This window comes from Molothrus aeneus, chromosome 22 (genome assembly GCF_037042795.1).
Source record: "Molothrus aeneus isolate 106 chromosome 22, BPBGC_Maene_1.0, whole genome shotgun sequence".
Lineage (NCBI taxonomy): Eukaryota > Metazoa > Chordata > Aves > Passeriformes > Icteridae > Molothrus > Molothrus aeneus.
In genome coordinates this window covers 5,125,638-5,148,619 of record NC_089667.1, presented here as the reverse complement: position 1 = coordinate 5,148,619, position 22,982 = coordinate 5,125,638, and the positions used below count along the sequence as shown (strand labels likewise).

General features: G+C 50.5%; 1 protein-coding gene across 3 annotated transcripts; it reads left to right on the top strand.

Annotated features, from left to right (window-relative positions):
• The first annotated feature begins 1,463 nt into the window (after positions 1–1,463).
• Positions 1,464–22,647, top strand: TBCEL (tubulin folding cofactor E like). Of its 3 annotated transcripts, none has more exons than XM_066564412.1 (8): positions 1,464–1,481; positions 5,926–6,075; positions 8,257–8,396; positions 10,329–10,510; positions 11,480–11,736; positions 13,302–13,428; positions 13,929–14,045; positions 17,991–22,647. In XM_066564412.1, exons 2-8 carry the CDS (start codon positions 5,943–5,945, stop codon positions 18,307–18,309), a joined length of 1,275 nt encoding a protein of 424 aa, XP_066420509.1. In that variant the 5' UTR covers positions 1,464–1,481; positions 5,926–5,942; the 3' UTR covers positions 18,310–22,647. The 3 variants fall into 3 exon arrangements, with proteins under 3 accessions (XP_066420509.1, XP_066420511.1, XP_066420510.1); XM_066564414.1 differs by having other exon boundaries at positions 1,468–1,481; positions 5,929–6,075; XM_066564413.1 differs by lacking the exon at positions 1,464–1,481 and adding an exon at positions 4,184–4,262.
• Positions 22,648–22,982: the final 335 nt, after the last annotated feature.

The window sequence follows — 22,982 nt, the reverse complement described above, 5'->3', positions numbered from 1 at the left end:
CTGGGCATCCCAGGATTGCGGCCTCAGCCTGGCACCAGCTGTGTGGGTGCCAGTGAGGCAGGGAATTCCTGGCAGATTCCAGGAGTTGAGGCAGCCCCTGGGCTGGGGCTGAGCCCCCCGGTTGTGCCAATGCTGCCATTGTGCCCTGGAGGGTGCCCAGCCCGGGGTGTAGGGACAGGACAGAGCTGTCCCCATGCTGTTACAGCCCAGGGGATGCTCTGCAGCCACTCAGCCATGCCTGGTGCAGCTCTGCTCCAGCTCCCTGCCCCTGCCAGGCAGCACAGGCCGTGTCCCAGGCAGTTCCTGCTCCCCACCATGCGAGGATGGAGGTGGGAACCAGGCTGGGTGGGTTTGTCCTCGCTCTCAGCAGGATTTGTCATCCAGATCAGCCTTGGAGCAGCCTGGCCTGCTGGAGGCATCCCTGCCCATCCACGGGATGAGATTTAAGATCCTTTCCAACCCAAATAAGCTGGGATTCTCTAATTCTGTCCTTGAGCACTGCCTGCTCAAGGACAGGATGGAGGTGCCAGCACTGGGTAGACAGGAGAGAAGGGGGCAGCTGGTAAGGGGCAGGGGGACACTGCCAGCAAAGGGTGCAGCTGCTGCAGCACCAACACAGCCAGTGCTGCTGGGTCTTACATCCTGAATGAGCAGTGGGTATGGCTTGGCAGGTTTTAGGTGATTTTATGTGGTTGTGGGTGGACAGGTTTTAGGTGATTTTATGTATCTGGCTCCAGCAGGACCCTGGGGGCAGGGGGTGGCACCCTGAGGGAACTCCTGTGCCCAGAGCTGGACGTGGGCCTGCAGGGATCGTGGCACCAGCTCTGTGTGGCAGCACAGAATCACAGACTGGGCCAGGGCAAGGACCTCAGGGGGTCACCTGGTCCTCCCTGCTCCAGCAGGGTTATCCAAGGCACAAAGCTGTGTCCAGGTGCTTTGGGAGTCTCTCCAGTGAGGGTCCCTTGGTCCCTGAATCATAAAGTTCTTCCTCCTGTCCAGGTGGAACTTTCTGGGCTCAGTCCCTGCCCATCCCCCTTGTGCCATTGCTGGGACTGCAGAGCAGAGCCTGGGCCCTGCTCGGAGCCCTCCCTGCGGGCTCCAGACAGAGGTGAGGTCCTTTCTGAGCCCCCGAACAGCCCCAATTCCCTGTCAGGGAGGTGCTCCTGTCCCTCCATCTCTGCCCCCTCCCTGCTCCGCTCCGCGATGTCGCTGTCCCCGCCGTGTTGAGGAGCCCCGAGCTGTCCCCAGCGCTCCCGAGGCGCCTGCGGGCCAAGCAGAGGGTCGGGATCCCCTCCCTGACCCGCTGCCATCGCTTTTCTCGTCGCGTCCCAAGGGAACCCTCCTTGGGGACAAGGATTACGTCATCGGCGTCACCGTCTCCACGGCAACGGGGGCGCGCCCCTGCCACGTGACCGCGCGCGGCGTCACGTGATGTTTGGAGCTGCTTCCGGGTCGATGCGGGACGCGGCGGCCGGGCCTGGGTGAGCGGGGCTGGGGACAGAGGGACAGCGGGGACGGGACACGGGACAGCGGGACACCCCCGGCACCGCCCGGGCTGCCACGGAACACACCGGGCCCGGCCCCGACAGCCGCGCGGTGCGAGAGCGCGGAGGCCGCTGTCAGCCGGGGCCAGCCCCAGGCCGTGTGAGGGGACGGGGACAGCGACAGGGAGAGGGACAGGGACAGGCCGTGTGAGGGGACGGGGACAGCGACAGGGACAGGGAGAGGGACAGGCCGTGTGAGGGGACGGGGTCAGGAATGAGGACAGCAACAGGGACAGGGACAGGCCATGTGAGGGGACGGGGACAGCGACAGGGACGGGGACAGGGACAGTGACAGGCTGTGTGAGGGATGGGGACAGGGACAGGGATGGGGACAGTGACAGGGACAGGCCGTGTGAGTGGATGGGGACAGGGAGAAGGACAGGGTTTGAGTACAATATGGTGACAGGGACAGGCCGTGTGAGGGTTGGGGACAGTGGCAGTGACAGGCTGTGTGAGGGGACAGGAACAGGGACAGGCCGTGTGAGGGCAGGGAGAGGCAGAGAGGCCTCGTGGGCTCTGAGCTAGCAGGGGGCAGCTGTGGGCTCGTCCTGCCCCAGGCCCCGCAGCAGGGCCGGGGATGTCCCACAGGGAATGTCCCTGCTGTGGTGGGACAGGGGCACAGCCGGGCCAGCAGCGGGACAAGGGACAGCCAGGTGTCCCCTGTGTGCTCCTCAGCACAGTGCTGGGCTGGGGGAGCAAACAGCCCTGCTGGGTTTGATGGGGCACTGGCAGAGTGGCCTGGGTGGTTTGTCCTGCTGGATCCCTGCTTCAATCCCTGGGAAATCCTGCTGGGATCTCCCTGCCCTCGGCAGACAGGGTGGAACTGGATGATCTTCAAGGTCCCCTTCCACCCCAAACCATTCTGTGATTCACTCCTCTGCCTCTGGAGATCATCTCAAAAATAATTTCCCTGAATCATGTCTCAGAAGAACAATTGCAGCTCCTTGCAGATGGATGTTTGTGCTGTTTATCCATTCCTGAGGCTTTGTTCTGTGTGTGTACAAACACATCAGAATGTGTTTGCTGTGTGACTGTTCAGGATGTGCCCCCAAGGCGTTGAGTGGCACTGGAATTTCATTAGCATGCCATTCATGGTGTCATTCTCCTGAAGGGTCTCTTCTTCTCTTGGGAGGCTCAGGGCACAGGGGATGGAAATGTTTTCCATGCTGGTTTCAGTGGCATTTGTGGGTGACATTAATTTGTGGTGCATTAGAGGGAAGGCTTGGGATGGGATTATTTTCAGATATTGAGGACCTTTTGCTTGCTGAGTTTAATCAGGTCCAGCTCTAAAAATATGAAAATAACTGGCAATTGGTGGCCCTGTCCCCTCACACGGCTGTGGGGTGTGAGGGATCACTGTTGGCATCCCCTGCACAGCCAGGCAGGAGGAAGGATGAGCTGATCCCAGTTCTCCCAGTTCCCATGGCCTGTTTAACCCTGGAGAAGCAGCTGTGAAACTTTTCCATCAGCTGGAAATTGTTTCCATGATGATTTCAGTGTTCTCCTTTAACCCATGTTTTCCATCCTGGTTTCAGTGTTTCACCCATACCTTGGAAATGTTTTCCATGCTGGTTTCAGTGTTCTCCCTTCACCCCTCAGCTGCAGCAGCATACTGGGTTTCCCTGGAACCAATCTCAAGTCAGGGTCCTGTCCCTCTTCCCAGACCTTTCCCAGTGCTGCTTCCAGCTTGGGAATCCCAGCAGGGGAAGGATGTGGAGCTGCTGGGGAGAGTCCATGGGATCAGAGGGGTGGAACAGCTCTCCTGGGTAGAAAGGCTGGGAGATTTGGGGTTGTTTAGCTGGGGAGGGGAAGGTTTGGGGTGACCTCATTGTGACTTTCCAGTGCTTGCAGGGAGACAGATGGGGAGGGACTTCCCAAGGGCCTGGAGTGACAGGACAAGGGGGAATGGCTTCAAAGTGTCAGGGAGTGGCTTTAGGCTGGATATTGGGGTGAAATTCCTCCTTGTGAGGGTGGGCAGGCCCTGGCACAGGTGCCCAGAGCAGCTGTGGCTGCCCCTGGATCCCTGGCAGTGCCCAAGGCCAGGCTGGATGGGGCTTGGAGCAGCCTGGGACAGTGGAAGGTGTTGGAATGGGGGAATGAGATGATTTTTAAGGTCCCTTCCAACCCAAACCTGGGATTCTGGGGATTCTGGGATTCAGAATTCTGGGATTCTCTGTCCTTCCTCACTGGGGCCACAGCCCTGCGGCAGAGCACTTCAACATCACAACAAAGGCTCTTTGTTGCCACTTCTCAAAGCCCAAGTGCCTCGTTTGCACTCTGTGCTGTCATTTAGAAAACCCAGAGTTATTTTGAGCCCTGAGTTGTCCCTGGTGCTGTCAGCAGGGCCACTCTCAGAAACGTGCACCTTGCAGGTCACCCTGTCCTGCCCTGGTGCTGCCAGCATTCCCTTGGAACCCGTCATTCCCTCTGCACGTCCTGCTGCTCCTTGCTCCCAGCAATTGTGGGGATTCAGAGAAGCCCCAGGAGTGAGAGATGATTATAGGGAATGTGGAATCCCATGGGAGGGGAGCTGGGAAAGGTGACTGCCCGCCCCACAACATTTTTGTCATCTCACAGCAGCACTGGTTTTCAAAAGTAGAGCTTGAGGAAGAAAATGTTGGGGATTCAAAGCTGTTGGATGTAAATGCCAGTAGTTTTTCTTCTCAGTTCTGGATTGCTCTCACACTGGAGCTGAAACCAGCATTTTTTGCCTCTGAGGTGAGTTTCTCCTGTGGAATTTCCAGCTGATGTTTGTTCAGCAGATAAAGAGGGATGGAAAAGCCACGTGAAGGACACAGGGCTTTATGCACATGGGAGTTCCAGAATTTCCAACCAGGAGTTCTTAGTGGGTGTTTGGAAAGCTCTGTGTGTCTGTCTGGGCATGGTGCTGAGCTCCCAAACCACTCTGGAACGAGGCCTTTCAGGCTTTCAATGCACATTGTTCCTCTACCATGTGGAATGCTTTAGCCCAAAACTAAATGCCTTGTTCCTATCAAACTCCAGTTTGAGGATTTATTTTTTGATTCTAGGTGGAATAGTGACATGAGTCAAATTTGAGCCATGAATCAACCAAGCTGTTGAGAGATGAAAATTGTGGTTTTGGGTTTTTTTTTTTAAAGACTTATCCTGTAAATTCCTATTTGTGACATTTAAACTTTATATATAATATAAAAATGATGACATGCTTCAGTCAATTGCTGCTTATTGTACTCAAATCCTTTTGCTTGGTGGGTTTTAGGTAGTCTGGTCATGAAGAAGTGAAGTGGAACTTGTCAAGCAGGTGATTCTCAGCAAAGGGAGCCTTAGTGAAATCACTTTTGTTAAGAATTTTATATCTAGCTTTATATCCTTGCCTGTAACAAGTCTAAGGGAAATAAATGGGCAGAAACTTTAATTCAAGATTGGCAACATGGCTTGCAACGAATGTGTGGCCCGAGTCTGAGGTTTACAAATGTGATTTTGGAGTAATTAGTGGAAAAGCTGCCCTGTGACTAATTGTGCAGTGTAGGAAACCTGCCCTGGTTCCTGCACATTCAGGATTGTGGTGCTGTGTCCATGAGGGGTGGCAGGACCAGGAGACCTCTGGAAACAACAATTCATGAGCCCAGCTCTGCTCCTGTGTTACAAACCCATCAAATGCACAGGAAAACAAGGCAGAGACAGGGGCTGAGTCCCACCTGGGCAGGGCAGAGCCTTGGCCATGGCGGGGTCCTGGTGCCAAAACCACTCCCAGCTGAGTCTCAGTATCTCTGCAGGCAGCTCAGCTGCCCGTGATGGGGCCAGGCCTCCTTCCTGTGCTGCTCTGTGCCATGCCCAGATACCAAGGGCACAGTTATTATCTCCCAGATACATTAGGCAGCTGCAGAATGGAATTGGCAGAAATTGCCTTTGGGCCTGGCCAGACAGTGTTTGGTGACACAGCAGAAAGGGGAAGTTGGCAAACAGCTGTTGGAGCAATCTCCTGCTCACAAACAGCTGTTTGCTCCTTCCCCTCCTGGAAAGGTGCTTGAGCTGTTTGCTCCTTCCCCTGCTGGCTGCCCTGGAATTGTGTTTGACAGTAGCTGTGGATTTCTCACAGTCCTGTGGGAGGGGCACAAGTGACAAGTACAGAAGTCACCTTTTGCAGCCTGGAATTGTCCTGGAAGAGCACCTGGGGTAAGGAGGCTTGGCCTCTAATGCTGTGTCTGTACAGCACCAAATCTTCTGACTTTGTGTTCTTTTCAAGTCATGTTTTACTTTAATCTTGCATTTGAAATTGGACCTGTGAGATGATCTGGAAAATAAACCCTGTGACCCATCTGCTTGTTCTCAATCACCACTATTAGAAATGATTATAACTTGCTGACTGCTCATATGCTCTATTTTTCTCTTTTTTAACCAGAAGTCCAAGAAGGGAGCATGGACCAGCCCAGTGGAAGGAGTTTCATGCAAGTTCTGTGTGAGAAATACAGCCCTGAGAACTTCCCCTACCGCCGTGGGCCTGGCATGGGGGTGCACGTCCCAGCCACTCCACAGGGCTCACCTATGAAAGGTAAATTCTGATCCTTCTGAGCATCTGGGGGGTGCTGGGAGCAATCAGCTGCAAGAGGAATCACCTTGAATTGCCCAGAAAAACAACCATCACCATGTGGTGTTTTACTGGAGAGTTGAGAGAGTGGAATCTGACAAAGGCAGAAAGTAACTGAAATGATTGCTGCAAAAAACCAAATTTCTCTATGGCATAACAGAATCAGAATTAGAGAATAGAATAGAATTGTTTGGGTTGGAAGGGACCTTCAAGATCATCAGGTTCCAGCCCTGTGAGTGGAAGATGGACCTGAGGCCTTGTGCAGTTTGTGTTTGAGGGTTCAGCATTCCTTGGAGCTTTCCTTCAGGCCACTGCTCCTATTTTATTATTGGCTGCAGCAACAGGTGTTTAGGCAGAGGTGGCTTAAAAATACATCAAATATCTAAATTTGAGGTTGGTTCCCATGCCACCAGCTTGCTTTGATGCCTGCAGGGACAGGAGGGGACGTGTTTCAGGCAGAGTGCTGAGTTGTTGAATCTCTGCTCTTGTGACAAGTGCCTCAGTTGAACTTGCAGTGTTCTCTTTCATCTTAAGGCACCAAATGCTTTGTGACCTAGTGGAGAATTCCCTTCTCCTGTGCTCCTGACCTTGCTGCCTCCAGGGAATTTAGCCAGATGTGTGTCTGAAGCTCTGTGCTGCTTGTGGATGTCCTTGAGCCTTCCAGACTGCAGAATCTGTGTCACCATCTCCTCTGAACTAGATCCATGTGACACCTTTTAGTCTTCCCTAATGCTCTGATGTTGGCATTTAATTCTTGGGTTGTACAGATGGGTCTGAGATTCACATTGATCCCATCAGAGCTGCCTGTTCTTTGTGTCACACATCCTGCCCATCATTGATCTGTAGGAGGGATCCAAACTTCCATCAGGTCAATTTGTGTCAGAACCAGCCCCAAAGGGGAAAACAGCCATGGAAATCAGCTGGATGAAGTTTCCAATAACTGGGTTTGACAGAGGAGAAAAAAGGGCCTGAGTTCAGCTGAGGATAAAACACTCTGAAAATGCACAAAAATGGCCCGATGGAATGTGCAGTCAGTGCCCTCTCTGCAGGTAAATTTACCTCTCTCCTGCTCACCTGAGCTGTTGGGGTGCTGAAAAGAGGCCACATCTTAAAATGTGACCGAGACATGACTTACAAATACTGCATTAGTAACTCCCAAAGTGCCACACTGTCCTTTAAAGAAACCAAACACTTCTGAGCCAGAAAACTTGGAAACCCAGATGACTCCAGGTAATTGTTTGCTGCCAGAATCCCTTTCTAGCTGTGCAGCTGTCAAGTGCTAAGGAGAAAAGGGGCCACCTATTTAGGAAAAAGCTTGTGGTTAGATTTTAATGGATTTTCCTGCTCCAGAGAGGTGGGAAAGCCATGTTATACATGAAGGTGTGTAAGACTGATGGCTTGCCTTGCCTCAACATGGATTTCTTTTGTTGAAATTGTTTCCTGTTACAAACTTTTTGTCATGGTTTAGCCTTAGCACAGCAGGCTGTGATTGAGATCCAAATCCTTGCTTGATGCTTTGAGTACATTTACCTGTCTGAGGAGGAGCTGGAGCAAAACCACAGCAGAAATGGAAAGGCAGAGCAGAGAGCTGAGCTTTTGAATGAATGCTGAATGCTCTACATTGAACCTTGGGAAGGGAAAGCTTAGAAAGGAAATGTTTAAATACCTCCTAAGAAATGTTTAAATACCTCCTAAGAAATGTTTATATACCTTCTTAGAAATGTTTAAATACCTCCTGGCTGTTCCTAGGCCCAAGTGGGCTCAGGGCAAGAGGATAAGGGAGTCTGACTGTGCAGCTGGCACTCCCCTAGTCCTGTGTCCTATCTGCAGCAGCCACTGCTGGGGAACAGCAGAAGTTGTGGCAAGGACTGATAGGAGACAAGCCATAAGTGACAAAGACAGGCTTGAAATGCACAGAAATGCATGGAAGAACTGAAGAGCACTCATAGGAGTGGTACTTCATGTTTACAAGCAAGGCTTCAGGATGGTGTCCGCTACAAAATCCCTGTTTAACCCGAAACCGGTGCAAATTCTGACATTGCTGGTGGATTTCTCTTGCTGGCTGTAACATCCATGGTTGGGGCTGGGGTCTGTAACTCCAAGGCAGTGGTGAGCAGAGGCAGCTTCTGTTTTTCCCTGCGCCAGACCGCCTGAACCTGCCCAGTGTGCTGGTGCTCAACAGCTGTGGCATCACCTGTGCCGGGGACGAGAACGAGATCGCCGCCTTCTGCGCCCACGTCTTCGAGCTCGACCTCTCTGACAACAAACTGGAAGACTGGCACGAGGTAAAATGGTGATGGGCACCTCACTGGGTGCCTTTCACAGCTATTACTGGCTGCAACTGCGTTGCTTTGATGAGAGTCCCAGTTTGGTGGCTCCTTTCTCATCTCTGAAGGTGATGTTTATTTACTTTGACAGCAGCTGAGCAATATATGTGATGCAATTAATCCAGTGTGGCACTTCACTCCTGTACCTTGTGACTTACAGTCTTGGCCCGTGGGTGAAAAATCTGTGTTTTTATTTTATTTCATCATGCAAAGCGCTGCAACTGGCATTTCTGGCACCAAGAAGTTAATGAGCATTTTAGTTTTTAACAGAGTGGCAGTTGATTTCCAGCTTTGCCACTCTGATGGTGGGCAAGGTATTTATTCCCTCTCCACATTTGTTGCCTTATCTGCAGAACAGATTTAATAATATTTACCACAAAGGGTATTTCTGCAGCCTCATTAATTAATGCTAAATGCTGTTGTAAAACCCTTTGAAGTGCTTGGGTGAAATAATGCTCAATAAATGCAATGTAACAGGAGTGAAACAATCTCAATCCATTCAAGTGTCATTAAGTTCCTCACTGGATTATGCTGTCCTTTTATGTTAGTGTTTATTGTTGGAAATATGTGGAAAAAACCCAGGATATCATGGGCTTTTGTGCCATCAGATTGTCGTGTCTCTAAGCAGGGAGGGAATGCAGTGTTTGCAGTGTCCCAGCTCAGTGGGGCTGAGCTCATATCTGGTCATACACTGCTCCCTCACGAGCTGCACATCTCACACCCTGCTCTGTGTTCAGTCTCTTCAGGCTGCCCTGGAACTGAAAGGCTTCTGTGTGTGCTGGCCCCTTCCTCTGAGACAGGATTAAGTTTTCACAGCCCACCCACACCAGATAAATATCTCCCCACCCCTAAAACCTGCCCGTGCTGGGGATTCCAGATCCCTGGATAGCCTGTTCCCATGCTTAGCTAATAACCTCATAGGCTAAACTGTGTAATTTAAGTCTCCTGTGCTGCAATTTCAGCCAATTTCTGCCTGCCCTGGTCTCAGTAGGCAGGAGGAGCATCATCACTGTTCCTTATACAACAGCTTTTTATACCCACTAAGAACTTTAATGCCTCCATTCCTTATTTTAGTATAATACTGAAAAAAATACCCTTCTTCCAATCATCCATCATAAGCCATTTTTTTGTAAATCCTCTGGTTTTGGTGGACTGATGTCATCCAATTTGCCTTCTTAATTCCTGAGGTGCAGCACCCAGATCATGACATCACCTGAGGGAGGCGTGGAGTGAGGCAGACTCATTACCCACCTGAGTTCATGAGACAATCTCCCTTTGCCAACAGCTGGGTGTCCATTTATTGACCTCTGTGTGCCATGGTCTGCCCATTTGTGCCCATCCCAGAGCTTTGTGGAGCTTTGTGGAGATCTCCAGCCAGCTCTTCTGACTCACAATTATTTTCTGCATTGATTCCTGCTCGTGTTGGAAGCTTCTTCCCACTCAGTTCCCCAGTCAAGGAGGGAATTGAGGACTGGCTGAGCTCTGTGGGGAGCTGGAGAAGTTCTCAATGTTGGCCATGGAGGCAGGAGAAGTGCCCATGGCCCCCTGTGAGCAAGGGCTGGCTCCTGGAACGTGCAGCTGCTCGGCCTTGGGGTTGAGGTGGATTTATGACCTCTCCCAAGGGACTGCCTTTCTCTTATCAAGCTGCTCCTAGAGTGTAATTAAATGAACTCTTGAGGAGAATGAGCAATTAACCAATCCATCTAGATCAGGAATGGCTGGAGTATGAATTACAGGTAGATATCCCTGTGTTTTCCCCCATCTCATTGCTTTGTGATGATTCCACAGAGCCCCTTTGAGGAGGTGGGATATTCTTGCCAGAGGTCTGATTACTGCCTGATACACATTTCTTTCTTTCTGTTTTTTTTTTTTTCTTCCCTCCCCACTTAGGTCAGTAAAATTGTGTCCAACGTCCCTCACTTGGAGTTTCTAAACCTGAGTTCCAACCCTCTCAGTTTGTCCGTTTTAGAGAGAAGTTGCGCTGGGTCTTTCGCTGGCGTCCGCAAACTTGTGCTCAACAACAGCAAAGCTTCCTGGGAAACAGTGCACACCATCCTGCAGGAATTGCCTGAGTAAGCCTGGCAGTCTGGGGGTTCACTGCACTCAGGTCAAGGCTGGGTTATGGGGTCATGGGGTGAGGGGGCTGTGGGGATAAAACATCAGCAGATAAAGAGGGATGTTTTCCTTTGGGAGTGTGGGAACTCTAGGTGAATGCTTTACATTGTCCTAAAAACCAAGCTTGGGTGGTGCTGCAAAGCCCAGGCCCTCTCTTCCTCCAAACCTAAATACCAGAGATGGATAATCACCCCAGAAGTGTAGGAGGGTCACACTTCCCTGTGAGTCACTGTGCACTGAATGGTGCAGGACATACCTTTTAAATGGGAGGTACTCTGAGGGTCTGGCCACTTGTCAAGGAATATTTCATCCTGCTTTTCTGTGCTAAATGTCGATTTCTGTGGTTTGGTCACGGGCCACCTTGGCATTCTGCTCCCATGGATGTCCTCAGTGGCTTTGTTTTGATGACAGATCCCTCTCTGTGTGGCTTTGTGAGCAGAGATGATGACAACAGAATGTCCTGCATGGCCAACATACACTTCTCTGGGATTGTGAGAGTTCAGTTGTCTGAAAACTTAGTGGGACCAGTTCTTTCTTTACTGGGATCTGTTCTTTCTTTAATGGTAATCTTTGGCAGTGATGTGGGGAAAAAAATCATCATCAGTGTTGTATCAAAACCCCATTTTAAATTGAGCTGAGAGCACTGGGAGCAGGTCCCAGTCACTGCTGGAGCTGGGTTGGTGGCTTGTTGGGCACAGAAGCAGGAGACAACCCCAACCAATCTGTTACACAATACTGGGAGAGACTCAGGGAGCACTTAAAAGGGTTTTTTAATCTCTGAAGATATGGATGGGAGCAGAGATGTAGTTGAAACGCTCTGTGGAGTGCTCAAAGGCCTTCTCTGCAGCGAGGTTCTCAGAGCTGTTACAGAAAGTTGTGTTAAAATCCCATAAAATTGATGATGTGATCCTTTCTGCCCTGTGCAGCTTGGAGGAACTCTTCCTGTGCCTTAATGACTACGAAACAGTGTCTTGTTCTCCAGTTTGCTGTCAGTCTCTCAAGCTACTCCACATAACTGACAACAATCTTCAAGACTGGACTGAAATTCGAAAGTTGGGAATTATGTTTCCATCACTGGACACACTTATCCTGGCTAACAACAACCTCACCACCATTGAAGAGTCAGAAGATTCCCTGGCAAGGCTCTTCCCCAACCTAAGATCCATCAACTTGCACAAGTCAGGTGAGATCCTGGAAGCTGGGATGGGTTTTGTTGGTTCATCACAGTCTCTCCTCTGTATGAAGAGCAATGAACTTGCCCATCTGTGGGATTTTCCTGCTGCTTTGGGTACTCAGCCATTATCAAAGGATGAGTCAGAGCAGTGTGGACCAGTTAATCCAAATGAGCTGGAAAGGTTTTTTATGTTGGTAGTTTCCCTCTGTTTCCCATCCCTGCCTTAGGTACTCCTGGCTGGGGAAGGATAAATAAATACCTGGCAGTGGAGGGGATGAAAAGATCCCATTTTCCCTTTATTCCCTGTTTTATCTTAGGTAAAATGAGGGCATGTGCAGGTATGGAGTGTGGATCAGGCATCCCCCAGCAGAATCTGTGCTCAGTCATTCCAGCCTCACAAGTGATGCTGGCAGCTGCTTTTACACTCCAGCCCCAGAGAATTTTCAGCCAACACTACAGAAAGAGAATGAGCAGTTGGAATATTGGGAAGAGCACCCTGTGCTGGGAGAGAAGGAGCTGCAGGGCAGCTTGTGGGGGCTGTGATGTGTTTGTGGATGACACATACACCAGAAATTCATCTGCAGGAGTGCTTCATGCACCAGCAGCTTTTGTTCTTTACAGCTTTATATGCTGTGCAAGTGCTGCTGAAGTGTCAGGCAGGTAGAAGGGACTTTATTAACATGCCCTACAATGTAAGCATCAAGGAATCCCTGTAATAAAAGCTTAACTAGAGGAGGAAAAGCCTGTTAAGCTACATTTGAAAGCACTGTCTCACCGAGGAACAAGTGCTCTTCTGGTAAGTAGTTTTGCAGTTTTGATGCCAGGTGCTTAAGAAGTGTGGGCTCTGTGTTGCATTTTGATGTTTTGGGAGCTGAAAGTCAAACAGGAATCCCAAGGAGGTTGTTAAAACTTTTTGGGGGTTTTAGAGGAAGCTGCTGCACTCTGAAGTTCTGGCAGGCGTGGACTCTGAGATGAGTTGTGTTGATCTCACCACACAATTGTGGCTCTGCTGTGCTCAATCCTCAGCTTTGTTTTATTTTGCCCTCCCTGCTTGCTTTGTTATCCCAAATGTCAGGTCTTGAGGGAGCTGAAAACGAGTTAAAACCTTTCTCATTAAATGGCTGGATGGCTTCTGGGACTGTTTCACCATTGGGTTATGAGCAGAAATGGGACCCAGGGTGGTTGTGTATGTGAGGTAAAGCCATTTGATGGCTGTTTAGTGGTGCCTGGAATGAAGGAAGTGCTGGTGGCTTTAGCACTCTGAAGGCAGCATCCCCTTACACAGTGATGCTGGTCAGCCCCCAGCAGTGAGGCCAAAGGCTGAGTGGTCCATAAAAAAGCCATGGAGAGCATCCTTATACACTTGGAAACAGCACAAGGGAATTTCAGCTCCTCTATCTTGTAAGCAAATGTTGATTTTTTTTTTTAGCAGCACACGGTGAGCAAAAAACCAACTTCTCAAAGGAGCAGCAGTGACACTCTCCTGTCACATATGTTCTTTGGCTGTGTCTGATTATCTTGGATCCATGATGTGTTTTCTGTGTTTGTTAACACAAATCTTTCCTCCTGAGCAGGTCTGCATTGCTGGGAAGACATTGACAAGTTAAATTCTTTCCCGAAGCTCGAGGAAGTGAAATTGCTGGGAATTCCTCTGCTGCAGTCTTACACCACCGAGGAACGCAGGAAGCTGCTAATAGCCAGGTCTGTTGGTTTGTTCTGCTCAGCAGAAACATGGCAAGGCAAGGAAGGGGTGGGAGCAGGTGATCAGAGGAAGAGGCTGCCAGGAGATGAAGTTCTGTGTGAAGGCAGAAAGATTGGAGCTTGATTTGTTGGGTGGGAGCAGCTCATCAGAGGAAGAGGTTGGTAGGAGATGGAGTTCTGAGTGAATGCAGAAAGATGGGAGCTTCTTTTGTGGAAAAATCAGAGAAGTGAAAATCTTAAATCTGACTGCTCTGCTTCTCAGGGGATTTTGTGAGTCTCCTACAAATCTGTGCACATGTGGTGAAATGAAAATGCCAAATTTTGAATGTTCTTGAGAAATTACATGGAACATTCCCACTCTCTCAAAGGGATCGAGCCCTGAGCTTCCTGGCAGGAATTCCCATGGTGTTAAAGCTGAGGCACTTTGATGTTCCAGCCTTGCTGTTGAGCCTGTCTGGGCTCCCTGCTGGCTGACTGTGGCTCTTGGTGTGTGCCTGCAGGTTGCCATCCATCACCAAGCTCAACGGCAGCATCGTGGCCGACGGCGAGCGCGAGGACTCGGAGCGCTTCTTCATCCGCTATTACATGGAGCTCCCTGAGGAGGAGGTCCCCTTCAGGTAGGAATTCTCTGGCCTGCAGTGGACAGCAGGGACTGGCCAGGTGATGGGAGATGTGTGCCAGCTGTTCCATCCCTCACCTTCCTCCAGCCTCGGCTTCTTCAGTCTCTTTGGGCTAAAATTGTTGTGTTTGTGTTGTCTGATGATTTGTGGGGTCACTCCTGAGTCAGATTTAGTCTTAAAAGTGTGGCAAGTGCCATTAAACAACAGGACTATTCAGGACATGACCTTCACTGTTTCCTGGCCTCTCCCACAGCTCCCTTCATAATCCACCTGTGTTTGGGAGTGCCCAAAGCCAGGGCACATCGTGCTCTCCACTGCCAGGCCAGGGCATCTAATCCTCAGCACCATCTGGTGTGTGGAATGTGCCTGGCAATGGGAAGCTGTCCCCTCACTTTCAGGCCTGCAAATCACAAGTCTGATGGGTTTTCTTTGCCAAAAAAGTACATCCAATGATCCGCTCATCTTGGTAAACTAATGAACTTGGACAGATGCTGTTCAGTCTGTATCTTTTTTGTGCCAGCGTCCACTTACTGCTTCTAATGGGCTGAGGAGGGATCATGGAGCATCAGGCCACTGCCTTTACCTGCCCTCTGCCCTAAAACCTCATGTGCTTTTGGACAGCAAAGCTTTATTATCCTTTTTTTTACTGAAAAAGGATAGAACAGGAGTGTGTGTGTGTGTGACTCTGAGAGCACTGGCAGAGGTGGGGACACACTGAAGGTCACAGGTCTGGCCTGGCATGGATGACAGAGGTGCAAATGGCATCTGCTCAGTGTTTTCCTCTGCTTAAGTCTCAGCTAAAATGCCTCTTGTTTTTCTAAAGCACTGGATATGTGACTTGCCAATCCAGTAGGGGGGTGGGAAGGCTGGAGTGGGGAATGAGGGCATGGCATTTTGCGTGAATATTAATAGGGTCAGTGATTATAATATTTGTTAAAAGCATGCTGGGGTCAGTTCAGAGGCAGAGGGCACTCATGCAGTCAGGGAGACAAGACAGCTGGTCCTTTTTCTGAGGACAAGTCCTGACTTGTAATTTTAGAGGGCCTTGAAGCGTAAAAATTGAAGGAAATATTGGAAGGGATAACAGCAGAGACAGAGAATCAGGAGAGAGGAAAGGGAAGGAGAGACTGTGACTGTGAGTTCATGGTGCTGCTCCCAAAAGGGATTAATTTCCATAACATTTCATATTTCTTGTGTTTGGTTGTGACAGAATGTCAGTGATCCATATATTGCTGGGAAGGACACAGTGGGGTACAGCTTTAGGCACTCATGCTGCCTAGGACATGGGGTTTGGGCACAGGCTGTGTGTCACACATCACCACACACCACTGGGGTTGGTTTGCAGGTGGGATCTCATGTAAAAGATGACTGACATCTCACCCATCCTGGAAAACCAGGCTAATTTTGACCAACATGCCAGCTTTCTGCTAGAAAAATCACCTCCCCCTCAGATTTCTTAGCCTTTAAACACTGGTGCTGCCTTTTTCATGGTCAATGGCCTCTTTGTCCAAATCCCTTCATCTGTGCAGCGTTTCCAAGAGACTTCTGCAGTGCCAGAGAGGGCTGTTGTGTCCTGGAGGGGTTGGGGGCCACTGCAGACTCTTTTCTAGTGAGGCTGCAGATGGCTGAGAGTGTCCCCAGTGTTTCAGTTCCTGGACCCACAGCCAGCAGCCCTTGTCCAAAGGGAGAGCTGACATTTCTTGCAGAGGGATTCTGTGTCTGTTTGTTGCTAAAGCTTCCCCTTCCTCGCTCCCAAATCTGGTGTGAGGTGGCTCCAAAAGTGGTTTGCAATTAGAAACTAATCAGGACACACATGTTGTGGCTGGGGCCTGACATCTGCATTGCAGTGCTGCCTCGAGCAGAGGGAGAACAACTCGAGCAGGGAAAACTCGCCAGTGGGAGCAGCCCCCCTCCAGACTGGCAAGGTGCAGCCTGTGATAAGCTCTGTCACCAGAACCCCCCTGCTTGCTGCATTGCTGTCTGCAGCTGGAAGGGATCAGGCAGGCAGGGAAATGGAAGGAACAATTTGTCTCTGTGGATGTGGTGGTTACAGGGTGCACAATCCAATATTGGCTGTCTTGTGGAGTGACGTCCTCGTGTCTGGGGGGTTTTAATGAGCCCTCTGCTTGTCTGCTCCACTGTTTATCTGCACAGTATCACAGACACTTCCAGCCAGGCTCAGGTTTTCAGCAGCCTCAGTGTCTGCCAGGCTGCAAGGGGTGATTAGAAAAGTCTCCAGGGTGCCTATTATTGGGGTCCAAAACATCCATGTTCCAGTCTGCCTTGGTGCTGATTGATTTGAGGGCAGCCAGTCACTCACAATCCCCACTTTCTTTGCAGCTCACATACAAAGGAGGAGGATGCAAAGCTCATTTAGCCCTTCCTCAACACAAGAAAATTTCAGGCAGCATTGCTTGACCACTACATATTTACAGCACATATTTGGATAATCATGGCTCTCTCATGGTGGTTCTCTCTCTCAGCTTGTCTGAAATTTGTCCCCCTCTTCATCCTTTCCCCACCACCAGCTCAGTTCACTCTTAGTGCATGAATCACGACATGCTGAGAGTTAAAGGATGTCCCAAAGGGGGCTGAGGGGTTGGAGCAACAGGAGGTGGGTTCCTCTCTCCCTCTTTCCCATCGGATGCTGCTGCTGGCAAATCCTCCCAGAGAAGGAGAAGCCCTCCCCACTTCTGACACATTGCCTGGCATTTGCTCTGCCTGCAGGTGGGTTAAACGTGGGGAGTGTTGTTTTCTCTCAGCACTAATGGCTTTCCCAGATAAATGGAGCTGCTCCCACCACCCTGCCTGTGACAGCAGGGCACCCTCCTGCCTTTGGACGTGGGACTGGGGAAATCCTAGTGCCTTGTGTCCCTTACCTCAGTGCCCAGCACACACAGGGGCTGCTGTTCTCCAGGAACATTCCTGCCTCCAGCAGGACTCCCTGGGGTCAGCAGCCTGCCAGATCCCATGGCTGCCCCGGGGCTGTGACACCGCGCCCATCGCACTCAGCCCCGCCTGGCATCGGGAGCACAAAGCTCCTTCTGTGCCGGGGCTCTGAAACATTACCTGTCCCCGGCAGCTCTCAGCCTTTGTCATCCCAATCCCATTGTGTCTTGTGCTGCCATTCCTGCTCTTTCCCAGCCAGGCAGGGAGATGGAGCCTGGCCTGATGGGAGCGATACCAGGGGGGTGTGGGTGATACAGACTTTCCATTGCAGGGACCTTGGGAAGAGCACTCAGAGAACTTGGCTGCAAGGACAAGGTGACAGTGGAGTGTGTGCCTCTGCTAGTAAAATTCCCATCTTGTTTCAGAGCAGGTGTGAAGGATCAGCTGGCAAGAAGTGCCCTGTTTGTTATCAGCTCTTAAACTGTGCAGCAGCTCACCTTGTTTTGGTGATCTTGATGATCCTGTGCTCAGTGGAGTGTAACATTTGGGACCTAGCTGGCCTTTTGGAAAACAGCAGGAATGTCTGATGATCAGTTAAGTTGTGAGGCCACAGATACTGGGAATCTAAACTGAAGGCTGTGTCCTTTTTGTGAGCACTGCCTTGGTTCTGGCACTCTTCAGTGAAGTGTTTTCACTGGAGCAGGAGGCGTAGAGTTGTGAGCACGGCGTCCTCTCTTTCTTCCAAATCCCACTGCAGCCACGGCTGGGATTTCTGAAACTGTAGGAGCCCAAACTGTGTTGTCAGGAAGCTGTTTTGACGCCAGTCAGCTTGAACATCTCAGGCTGGTGGTAATTTCACCTTCCTCAGCAAGACACTTGTCCCTAGTTGGGACACTGAGCTCACGTCAGTGCCAGGGTGCAGCCTGGGGACTGTGGGACAGTGACTGGAGTGCTTGGGCTTTCTGGAGCTTTCTGCTGGAATCGGTGTCAATGTTTTCTCATGGGAGATGTGCACTGGCTGTACCATAACTCTGGACTTGCTGAATTTTCCAGGTATCACGAGCTGGTAACCAAGTATGGGAAGCTGGAGCCCTTGGCAGTGGTGGACCTGCGGCCTCAGAGCAGCGCCAAGGTGGAGGTTCACTTCCAGGACAAGGTGGAGGAGATGTCCATCCGCCTCGACCAGACTGTGGCAGAGCTGAAGAAGCACTTAAAAACTGTGGTGCAGCTGTCAACAAGCAACATGCTGCTCTTCTACTTGGACCAGGAAGCTCCTTTTGGTCCTGAGGAGATGAAATACAGCTCGCGGGCGCTGCATTCCTACGGCATCCGGGATGGGGATAAAATTTACGTGGAGCCCAGAATGAAATAGCCTTTTTGCCCACACCCACACGCCCCCACACACCCACACACATGCATTGAGGAGTTTGTTGCAAGGTTTTTATTTCGGTTGGTTGGTTGAGGTTTGGTTGTGTTTCTGTAGCAGGTAATTTCTTAGCCCGGAGGAAGTGCCCTGATGTGAGAACCATGCCCACCATCCACTGCAGGTGACCTTGAGGTGACAATTGACTTCAGGACGTGTGTTTCAGTGTGGGCAATACCTTGATGTTTCCTTTGATGCTCCGGTATACTCGTGATTTGGCATGAATGGTCAGTTGTTCAAGCTAAACAATGCCAGGGTCCATAAGGGAGGAGACAGCTCGGTGCAGAATTTGACCTGTTGTTTTCTTTTCCTGAATTTTTTGGTGTTTTGCTCCACCAGATCTCCCTTTGGCCTAGCTATCCAACTGTGGCTCGAGCTTGCTGTAGTATTTTCTTGCAGCTTGGTGCTGTCTCAACCTTTTGTTGTGCTCGAGTTCACAGGAAAGATCTCCATCAGTATTCTGCTTGATTCAGAGCTCAGGTACTTTAGTACATCCACTTCACTCCACTGGTTTGCTTTCTGTGAGTGCACAACATGGGGGAAAGAAAAAGAACTTCCCAGAAAGAAACTTTCTTTTCAAAGTGCACGCTCTATATCCACCTGATTTTGGGGGAAAAAAGACGTTTTGGCTGCTGTACCCATCTCACATGGTGCCTGCAGCCTGTGGGGATAAAGGATGTGTTGGAAAGTGAATTTTGGGAGGTGGTGGATGAGCGCTGCATTGGAAGGGCTTTCAGAACAACAGGTCAACAAGGGGTTAAAGAGCAGCTTCCCCTGTTGTCCATCCTGATGCTGAAGAGATCCTCCGTGCACTTCACCTTGTACCAGTGGGTGCTGCAAGTGGAATGGCTAAAATCCCTCTCCTGGGAGAGAGGAAGAGTCAAGTTGAAGTTTGTGTTTGTTGCTGTTGCACCAGTTCAAACCTAGCACTTTGCCCGGGGCCCCTGGCCGGGGGTCCCTGCGTAGGGTCCGGACTCGGAGGAGGCCTTGGCTTGGACCAGCCTCTGGAGGTGGAGGAACAAAGCAGCTGGACCCACGTTGGGTGTTCAGCAGAGCCCACGTTTGGGTGCTCAGCAGGACCCATGTTGGATGTTCAGCTGGACCCACGTTGGGTGTTCAGCAGGGTTCACTGAACAAAGCTGCTGGACCCACGTTGGGTGTTCAGCAGGGTTCATTCCAACAAAGCTGCTGGACTCACATTGGGTGTTCAGCAGAGCCCAACGTTGGATGCTCAGCAGGACCCGCTTTGGATGTCCAGCAGGTTTCACTCAAAGAAAGCAGCAGGACCCACGTTGGGTGCTCAGCTGGACCCACGTTGGGTGCTCAGCTGGACCCACGTTGGGTGCTCAGCTGGACCCACGTTGGGTGCTCAGCAGACCCATGTTGGGTGCTCAGCTGGACCCACGTTGGATGTTCAGCTGGACCCACGTTGGGTGCTCAGCAGACCCATGTTGGGTGCCCAGCAGGACCCACATTGGATGTTCAGCTGGACCCACGTTGGGTGCTCAGCTGGACCCACGTTGGGTGCTCAGCAGACCCATGTTGGGTGCCCAGCAGGACCCATGTTGGATGCCCAGCAGGTTTCTCTCTCTCTCCCTCCCTCTCTCTCGGCTTCCCCCACGCGCCCCTCGCAGGCATCGCGTGCTGCTGCTTCACGTAGTCCCCGTTTTCTACTGCAGAGCAGATCCCCCTGCCTGGTCAGTGAAATCCTCCTCCTTTCCTCTCTTGTTTCGCTTTCCTGTGTCTTCCCCGCTCCAAGTTCAAGAGTTTCCCAATTTCCTGGTTACAAGCAGCTGCTCAGCAGTTTTTGGAGCTGTGCAGTGAGGGCTCTAGTTACACATGAACTCCTGACCTTCATTTTGAAATGCTCCCTTTATCCCCACGTGCACTTTCTTTCCCAGGATGCTTTTTCCCACATCACTGAGCTCCTTTGCTATTCTTGGAGTTGTGTATTTCTCTTCACATTTTACCTGGATTGTGGGGTGGGATCATTGGGGAGGGGACTAAGTATTATTATCTCATAGTCTTCAGGTTTAGGATTTGGGGATTGTTCAGAGGGGATTCGTTCCTCATCCAAAGCAAGGGTTAAAATGGGAGGATTTAAAACAAGTTACTAATTTGTGCCTCATCCCCCTGCCAAAAATAGCAATTTCTTGGCCCCATTGAGATGAGCAATAGGGAAGGGAGTGAGATTTTCCACAGGTAGCATAGATTTTCCATAGATCCATGGTACCTGTAAACGAAACAGCAGGGAGATTGTGGCAGTATAACATAAAATGATGCTTTTATAATCTAGAGCTTTACTGAAGATGTATTTTCCATTTGGGCAGCGAAAATAATTTGCTGCCTGATAGCAGAACCCTTAAGCCAACACTTCTGTATGATATATACATACCTACCAATAGGAAAAGTTGTGGTTAATAAGATATTTTGTTATAAAGCAAAGTTTTATGAAGATATGGTTGTTTAATATTAGAAACCTATTTCAGCCCTTGACCTCCAGTGTGAGTAGGATATCCCTGAGTGGCTGCAGAGTCCGAGGCAAACGACCTGTGGGGATGCAAAAGTGTCTGTGACCCAATTCTCCAGAGCAGTAATTGCCTCTGTGGGTGTATTTATGGCATTGTACCTGCTATTAGTGAGATGCTGTAACTCTTGACCAACTTCCTCAGCACAATTAAGAGTCTGGGTTTCAGAGAAGGGAATAAACAAAGGCCATTAAAGAGTGGAATGGGATGATAAAGAAGGGCCAAGTAGATGCTTTTAAGTTTGTTTGCCCACTAAAAATTGGGCTGTCCATGGAGGGATTGGTGCTGTCACCAGCTCAGAACTGGCAGTAAATCCTGCTTTTATTTGTGACAGACCTGGTGGCAAGATGGAAAAAGAGAGCACAGAAGGTTGACAGGTGCTGGGGATTTGGTGCTGACACACAAACCTGGTCCCCTGGTCCCTTCAGGTATGAAATCACCACCCTGCTGCTCCTCCAGGGCAAGGTTTTCCTCAAGGCATTCACCTTGTGTGCAGATAGTGGAGCAGTCGTGGGGTAGAAACCAGAAGTCTTGGTTGGCTTCCCAAGGAGAAGGGCTCACCCCAAAACCAGAGAGAGTTTGTGTGGGACCAAACAGCACACAAGGATGTGGCAAAGTACCCCAGATCATGGTGCCTTGTGGGGAAGGATCTTATGTGTGTGCCACCCAACAGGGGACCATGTCTTGGGGAGAGGGGAGAAGGTTTGGGTGCTCAGTGAGGGTGCAGATGTGGCAGGAGGTTTGATTTAAACCATGTCCAGGCATTGCCATGATTTGGGCCATGTCCAAGCGTTGCCAGAGCGTGCCCTCTTCAGCTAAAGGTCCCTGGGTCTGTCACATCCACTTGAGAAAACAAAACAGATGTGCAAGCTTCACTGGTTTGTGTGTCCTTCTACCTGAGGGCTGCTTTTGTTGTGCTGTTCCTGCATCAAAGTCTGCCATGGGCAGCCTGCACAGCAGGCAGAGCACCTGCTCCACGAGGACTTGGGTGACAGCTGAATACCAAAGTGTCCCACGGCTCTGCGTGCCAAGTTTGAGGCTGCGCTGTGTGGTTTTGGAGATGTTCCTGTTCAATATCCATATTTCTGGCCAGATGTTCCAGGCAGATCGCTGTTACGAACAGGCACGGGGTGCTGGCTGTCCTCTGCTCGCTGCCTGGGGTTTGTGACCTGGTTTTTTGGGAGCTGCAGGCGGGCTGGTGGCAGGTGTGACCCGTGGTGGCTTGGGGGCCGTGCTGCTGGCTCTCCTGCTCGGGTCTGCAACCCAATGCAGGCGCCACAGCTCTGCCTCCTCTCTTGTCAGTGAGGTTCTGTAGGTTCTGTGCGAGATCTGAGAATGCAAACAAGGTGCTTAAAGCAGCCCAGAGGCTAAAATCTGTATTCCTGTGCCTCCCTGGTTCGGATGTGGCATTCTGTAGCAGCAGAGAGACGCCTTCCCCAGAGCAGCCTTAGAGGGGCTTCAGCCACCTCGGGCCTTTCCCTCTGTGATTGCTTTTCTGCAGTTCCTGGAAACTTCAAATATAATTTAAACACAAAGATCTGTTCTTGCTCCCTGTTAATGTTGCATCCATATGTAATTTCAAAGAAGAAGAACTGTAAGTCCATCTGGTTTTTTATTCTGGTTTCTCTCCCAGGGGATACACCTCCCGCTCCCACAATTTGCCTTTGGTTTGCTTGCAGACTTAGTGGTGGAATTCAGGCCAAAATAGGTCATTGGTTTGGATCAGTTCAATAAACTTATGTAAGTTTTTACACTAAAACCCCCAGTGTCCTGAGCTTTGCACTTTTGTGTCCTCTGAAGCAAAAACGTTCCCTGTTGTCACCCCAAAGGTGTGAGTGAAAACTGCCAGGATTTTTTTTCTTTGTCCTGCTGGTGATTTTGTTGTGTGTCCGTGAGCTTGGGCACAGCCACCTCCCCTGTGCAAGGAGAGAAGTCCCTTCCAGGAGAGCTGGGAGATCTGTTCCTCCTCTGGACTGCATTTCCCCAGGACTGGGACTCATCCCCACTTCCAGGTGAGGAATAAAGCTCAAGCTCACTCCCTCTCTCCTCAGAGGGACTGGCCTTGGGGTTAAAACAAATTCCACCCTCATGGCC